Source organism: Lottia gigantea (genome assembly GCF_000327385.1).
Source record: "Lottia gigantea unplaced genomic scaffold LOTGIsca_13, whole genome shotgun sequence".
In the NCBI taxonomy this organism is placed as follows: domain Eukaryota; kingdom Metazoa; phylum Mollusca; class Gastropoda; family Lottiidae; genus Lottia; species Lottia gigantea.
This window is the reverse complement of record NW_008707425.1, coordinates 4106258-4114143: the sequence shown is the minus strand read 5'-3', so window position 1 is coordinate 4114143 and position 7886 is coordinate 4106258. Positions and strand designations below refer to the sequence as shown.

At 36.5% G+C, this 7886-nt stretch overlaps 1 protein-coding gene across 1 annotated transcript; it reads left to right on the top strand.

Moving 5' to 3' along the window:
- Positions 1–761: 761 nt before the first annotated feature.
- On the top strand, positions 762–2318 carry LOTGIDRAFT_157345 (hypothetical protein; the record flags this gene model as incomplete). The annotated part of the gene is made up of 2 exons (XM_009049097.1): positions 762–915; positions 2035–2318. The coding sequence occupies 2 exons, from the start codon at positions 762–764 to the stop codon at positions 2316–2318; spliced, it is 438 nt and encodes a 145-aa protein (XP_009047345.1).
- Between the last annotated feature and the right edge of the window lie 5568 nt (positions 2319–7886).

The following is a 7886-nucleotide window of genomic DNA, read 5'->3' as shown; positions in this document are numbered from 1 at the left end:
CATGATAATTTAGAAATTTACCATAGTTGAATTATAGGTACAAGGTTCAGTTGAAATTTGTAAATTTTCACAGTTTTGACATACGCATGTTTTGGTTCAAGGGGGGCATCTCCGATAAAATATGGTTTTCAAACATTTTTAAACCAAATTAGTCCACCTTAGGGCTCCGACGAATGAAAGTTGCTCTTTAAATTCAATAAATCATGGGAGAGACTTTAAACACAATATTTTCCATAAGACGTAGGATTATTTAAACATGAAGAACTCTCATATAAATTGAAGAGTAAACTTTATGACGTTTGTAATTGACCATCTCTTATATCTTCATAGAGTATAGTTCAATCAAATTTTGTTAAGAATACTCCAAAGTCTGAGAAATTCGAAAACACGTAATCTATTTAATCAACATATTGTTCTGAATTGGAAATTTACATTTATCTAAATCGGATCAATTTGTTACGGAAATGAACGAGCATTCATGGCAAATCGTTTCGTGCTACCGCATTATATTTTGAGAATATTAAAGACGACAAGACATTACCGAGATTGACTTGTTGGAATAATAGAAAGCCCAATCTGGTTAGTTGTTCAATCCAAAAAAACACTGTTATTGTATAATTTGCCTCTTTCAATATTGTCTTTTATTGATGCCTTCAGTCAACATACAAGTGTCTTTGAGTGATCTCGACTGGAATTAGATTCCAGGAATGATATCGTATTTGCTTGAATTGTGATAATGCTGGGAAAGCAATCAGATTAAAATGCAGATCGAGATGTTTGATTTTGTATTTTTCCCCTCTAGATTACTTCACTTGCATCTGAAGAAATTCTTCTTGAACTTCTTGCTACGCCAAGCAGTGTGCAATGGGGAAAGATTCCAACTGCAGTTGATCTATAACGAAAGTAAATGCGAAGGTTAGAAATGTCATTGAAGACACTGGAGCCACTCTCATTTAACTTTAAATTGTTCTCATGAGGTATGAACATGAACATTCAATCGCCAGGATAAAGAACATACGAAGCCTGTTTTCACAAGGAGCTAACATAAGTAACAAGAATCGAATGAAACTTGATGTTTAACAACTTCTTAGTACATCTAATTAGTTGAGCGTATCGATGGTTAAAAAATTGTCATCATTTACACCCATGCGTTATACTTTACGTAATAATATTAAAGGATAAAATTTATATTTTGTACAAATATGTCTCTTGTGCACTTGTTTACATGGTCAATATGGATTGCAATTGCTGTTAACCCTGTTGACCAGTTCAAGGTCACATTCAGACCATGTGCTTGTTTGTAAACTTCAAAAATTGAATTTCGACTTAAATGCCAAGTTAAACCAAATCATTTACGGTAATTACTTTTATTGTTTATACAAGTTGTGTGTATCAATGTTGAGATAAATTGAGCTTGCTATTTAGTTCTGTGTATTGTCGCACGAAAGTAATTTAAGAATTTCCGAGTCCTTTCCCCATAGTAGGTAGCCTAATGTAATTCCTACGTATTCACAACTATGGCACGTCATCCCTGCTTTAACCATTGGATTTTACAAACTAGATGTACACACATTTGAAGAAAAGGGAGGGGGGGGGGGGGTAAAGTTCTGAATGATTATTAAGGCTAAATAATGACTGCAAATTATTTATTGGGTGCTTTCATTTAAGACTGGGAATAGCCACACTTTTCCTTTTCTTGGACCTGTAAACTGTCAAATCTAAGACACAAAACTATAGTAAAAACTCAAAACTATTCGTTTTGCAGAGGATAATGGAAATTAATCGATTTAAAAGGACATTAGATGTCGAGGCAGTTGTAGCCTGCATAAGTTAATCATTAGTAGAAGATTCACCTGATGATGATGGGATATTGAACTCGAAGGAAACGATGGTAGCAGTGCAATTCAATCTATTTTTAAGAGGTGTGAAGAAATTCAGTCAAATCAAGAAACGATCCACATGTTGGTGGTCCTGATGTTCCTGATGCTATCTCTGGTCCTTTCGTAGCTGATGTTGCCATCCCTGTTGTTTCAGATCATGTCATTCTGGTCCCTAATGTTACTGATGTGGATGTTTCCAGTCAACCTGTTGATGTTATTCCTGTTACCGATGTTATTGCAGACCCTGTTAGAGATGGTGTAGCAGTTCCTGATCATACTGCTGATAATGAACCAACCCGTGGAAGAAAACAAAAACGTCAACCTAATTTGTGGAAACGCAATATTCGTAAGCAGAGTAGGAGTGCTGGAACCGAGTATGTTACAAGAAAAGGAAAGTTAGTTTCCGAAAGGAAACCCTTAGTGGCAAAGTGTTCTTGAACTGGATGCCGCTTTAAGTGTGTTCACAACTTTACAGAGGAGGCGCGAACGACAATTTTTAGTGAGTATTATTTCCTTGCAAATGCCGCCCAGCAAAAGGAATTTATAGTGTCCATGGTAACTGAAAAAGAAGTTAGTCGCCATCCAAGTCGCAAAAACATCGAGAAAAAACGCAAAGATAAATCTTATACTTATAACCCAGCAATTAACAAAGAGAAGCGCTTATGTAAAGATTTCTTCTGTAAAGCACTGGCCATAAGTACGAGCATTATCTCTGGTGCATTACTCGGCAAAGGTGAATCTGGTACATATATTGGCAAAGACCTACGCATTGGAAAGTTCCGCAAAACAAAACATCTGAAGAGAGGTTAAACATGTTCGAGACCACATAAACTCGTTCCCTAGAATCGAAGCACATTATTGTCGTAAAGATACTAGTATTCAATACTTCAATACCAGAATTAAATGTTAAACAAATGTACTGGCTCTACAAACTGCATTGTCTTGAAACCTCTTTCGAAAACCCGGTTAAACAAAGTCGCTACAGAGAGGTATTTGTCACAGAGTTCAATCTGAGAAACTTTTGTCCGAAGAAAGACCCATGTACTATATGCAATGCTTATGAATCAGCTTCAGCTGAAGACAAGGAAATGCTTCGTGAGAATCGGGAGCAGCATAAAAAACGAGAGGCAGAAGCAGATGCCGAGAAGACAAAAGACAAAACTCGAGCTAAGATCGATGACCAATACCATGCCGTTACATTCGATCTTGAAGCTGTCTTGAAATCTATTATAAATGAAAACTTGCGGTATACAATTTCACAATCTATGATTCTGCTACAGCTCATGGTTAGTGCTACCTTTGGGAGGAAACTGAGGGTGGTAGAGGGGCGAACGAGATAGTGACAAATGTGCTTCATTACCTCAGAAATTTACCAACTTCCGTCCATCACTTTTCAAGCTTTTCAGAGACTTGTGGGGGCCAAAATAGAAATCAATTCAAGGCTGGTGCTATGCTATACGCCCTCCAATCATTGACAAATCTGGAAACTATAGATCTGATGTACATGGAATCTGGGCACAGTTACTTAGAAGTAGATTCCATGCATGCCACAATTGATGGTTCTCGCAAACACCAGAAAGTTTACACGACGCGCGAATAGGAAATTCTCATAAAGGGAGCGAGAAAAGGGCCTGGCCCGTATAAAAAATGTCAAAATCATGCATCACAAGGATTTCCTGAACATCAAGGAAGTAACAGGGATGATTATTAACAACAGAACAAAGAACACCGATGGTGATGTGGTGGCTCAACATCAAATGGCTGAGGTTTGAAGTCTACCTATTATCGCATCTCTTTATACTACACGCCTTCCAATTACTAAGGAAAAAAAAAGATGATCTCCTTAGCTTTCTGCGCAATAGATTCATCCCACCTGAGTATAGGACCTACTATGAAAGTTTACCTTCATCAAAACGTGGCATTGTTGTTGAAGAAGAAGAAGATTCATAATACATGTGAACAAACAAAATAAAATATTGAATAACTCCAATGTTGTTCTTCATATTAATTTCAGTTGATAGTTCGACTATGTCATTATGTGTGCTAATAATCATTGAGCGCAATAGAAATATGTCCTTTTATTGCACGTTTTGCTGCTATGCAATATTGCAACATTGTTGAATTATAGTGGATTCGGATGCTACAATTACCACGCATGATACCACTGCAAAATTTTTGGATTGTATTGTTTACCTGATTTAATATGTCATTTACAATGTTTAAAACGTCGTTTTCTCAAAAATACTAAAATGGACAAATAACAATTGTGCTCCAAACCCTCGATCGGGGGTATAGAACACAAATGTGATATGTCCAAAATTTCAAATTTCAGGTTTTTTTTCTACCAATATGCGCCATTTTAAACACTCTATCTTGGGGCACAACTCTTATATCTTTAACCTGCTTTGTTTGTGTAGAAAAGTACATTTTTCATATGTGCTATGTCCACCAAAACAGGATCACTTTGTGCTCAAAAGTGATATGTCCGGACATGTGATATTTGCTATCCAGCTGTACTGTATTGTTTGGAGCACAATTATGACATGTCCAGATTATGTACTTTTATGATTGTAAATATGTCCAAATGCAAATCTGAAAGTCGGCTTCAGTGGTCGAATACTGCTTACACCCAGATACCAGTTGTCGGCTGATTTCTTAATATGTTCACCCCGATCGATGTAATGCTTCACAAACTAAATTTTGGTATTCTAACGCCAGACACAGCCTCTGGGTTGTTCCAACTGATCATAAAGAGGAATTTTTTTTTTAGGAAACCTTACCAAGTAGATTCACAAGTGAATTGACAATGTCAAGGTATTACGTACTTTGTGTTACAACTTGACTGCAATAGCCACCTTACTTGTAAAACGGAAGATTGTAAATACAACGATTTTGTTGGATTATAACGTTTTCTGTCGAGGGCTGTGAATGACTTTATTTAAAGAAAAGATAAAACAACAAAATTTTATTAAAAAATTTTTGGCGAGATATGGCACGGTTATTTCCAACAAATGATTTACCACAAAATTATGTCCATACAACCATACAAATTATGTCCACATCCATAATGTGACGACCGCCACAAGTTATTATGGTCGCTCACGTTTTAATGTTAAATCCATATTTATAAACCAATGTTAAGTTATTGCACTTGACCTGGAGACCCGAGATTCAAGTGCTTTAACTTGAGACTTACAATAGTACAACTGCCATTTCCAAAATGTTTTGGTAAGCGCTATCGCCAAATGATACCATTATCATAAATGCTTATCACCGCCATAAGCGGAAGCTTACCTATGAATCAACCGCACCGATATCTCTCACTCAAATTCTACAATACCCATAGTATTAATATATTGAAGGGAATACCCATCCATAACCTTTGCTGATATATTCTATGCCACCTTGAATATTTTTCAGAAAAATATCATTACCCAATTTAATAATTGATGAACCCACACACCAGACCCTTATATATTCTGAAATTGGAAAAAAAACAATTTATTGAGGCCTTATGTATCTTTGATATGTGCTGGATTTCCACCTACCAGCATTCTGAATACTTTGGGAAGAATGACCATGCATTGCCGCTGATGTAGCGGCTCCGATGCGAAAAGAATGCGACTTGTAATTCTTTGCCTCGATATTCAAATATGTTAGTGCCTTTGTTAGTATTGCAGAAAATTGAAACCTTGTTAGACACATACCATGAAAGTGGCACAACAGAGGTCCTGCATAATTCGGTCTAACTTCCAAGTACCTATTTAGAGTAGCAATTGGGCAAATTCTACCATGGGTTTCACTGAGCAATATTTGTGTGCCTAACCCCAACTGATCAGTTTTAGAATGCCTAAGGTTTACCATCAGTTTATTACTCCCATTGACAGTGGTAATAATAATATCTCTGATGCCAATTATATCATCTGATTTGTTTCCCTTGGACAGTGCCAGTTCACCTACTCTAAAGTACCCAAAGAAGGCCAATGTATAAACAGCACAAAACATTTTAGCTTCGTAATCGTTTGTACAGATTATAGGCAAAATAGTTAATTTTTTTGATAGAAGATCTAATGTTATCGGAAGTCCGGTATCCCTTCTGTGGTCAGATTTTTTCATTTCCAACAGAAGCTTAGAAACAATGAAATGTTTTGTCACATCTGTTATCTATTTTACAGTAAAACCCTATGGAGGAGATATAGGATTTTACAGTTGATGGGGCTAATCCCTTTAATGACAAATATGCAATGAAATTAACAATGTGCTGCAGTGATGGGGGCCAAGGTTGCAAAATATTGTAAGTTTAGCAATATTGCCTGAATGCATCTAAGCCAGTTTTATAAGCCATTTAATGTATTTTGAGAAAGAGATGCCTCTAACAGTCTGTCAACCTAATACTGGAAATTACCCGCTGAAATTGGTCTGGAATTTCTGAGGGTCTTTGACTGCCTGTGGGGCTACCTTCCGGAATCGGCACCAATCCTGTCGTGAAATGGAATCGGCTATAGAGTTTTTAACACCCTCTATATGAAAGGCTTTAAATATGATATTATTGTGCAAAGTGTAGAGAACAAAAGGTCTAATAATGTGCATGACTCTTTTTGACTTTGATGATTGTTTATTCAGTATTGCAACCAGCCCTTCATTGTCAATGTTAAAACGCACTCTTTTATTTGCCAACATATCTCCCCATATTGACAATGCTAGCACTACTGGAACTAATTCTAGAAAGGTTAAGTCCTTTAATATTGGATGCCCCCCCCCCCCCCCGCCCCCAAACTGCAGGCCATTGAAAATAAACCCATTGTTTTTGAAAATAAACCCCACACCCAGGATTTTGTAATCCAGCACTGTCAGTGAAAAATTCAAGAATTTCGTTTGAAATCCAAATTTCTAAAGTAAAAAATGACACTCCATTAAAATTGCTAAGAAAATTTTTACAAACTTCTAAGTCATCTTTTATTCCTTTACTCAAAGTTATTAATGATGGACCTTTTTGATTCCTGACATAACGTCATAAAAGCGTCTATTAAATGCTCTTCCTGGCCTAATGGCAAGACAAAAAAAGTTTAGAGATCCTACAAAAGACTGCATTTCTTGCAAGGTGACTTTTTTACGTTGAAGAAAAACTTCTAACTGTACATTAAAATCCATTATTTTTTCTATGGGAATTCTAATTTGAAATTACACTGTGTCGATCTCCAAACCCAAGAAAGTCAACACTTTGACAGGGTCCACTGTCTTGTCATGCGACAATGGCACTCCGAATTCATGACATGTCTCCTGAAAACATTGCATGAGATCAGAGCAGTCAGATGTCTTTTGTTTGCCAATAAATATAAAATCATCCAAGTAATGATCTAGAGATGTCTGACCTGACTTTTTCTCAATGACCCAGTGCAGAAAGGTAGCAAATTTTTCAAATATGCTGCATGATATGCTACAGCCCATTGGAAGGCATTTATCAATATAAAATTTATTCTCAATCCAAGCAGGTCACCAGGGTAAACCCTCAAAAGTCTGAAAGCAGACTTGATGTCCATATTTCCCAATAAAGAGTTTTTACCACCTTGGATGATTTTTATCTATGACAGTATCAAAAGATGTGTATTTCACTCTACATAGCTCAGGGTCGATAAAATCATTTATGCTATTATCACGCGGGTGGGATAGGTGGGTTATCATTCGCCACCCCCCATCCGACTTTGCTATTATACCAATAGGGGACCAATGCATATTGGAAATAGGGGGGCTAAAAATGGACCTATAATTCGCCCTAATTGTACTTCTTTAAGTATTTTTGACATGGCTTCTTCCGGAAATTCTCTAACAGAATTTAAATTCTTACAATTTCCCCCCATTCTGGGACCAGTGTAATTTAACCTAAAATCATTTTCTAAACCGTCAATTAAAAATTCAGAAGTATTCTTAATGGATAGTTTTCTAAGTATTTCTTAAGAATTTTAGTTTTTAGGGGTGAATCCCCTAGGGCCCATATTGTTTGTGTAA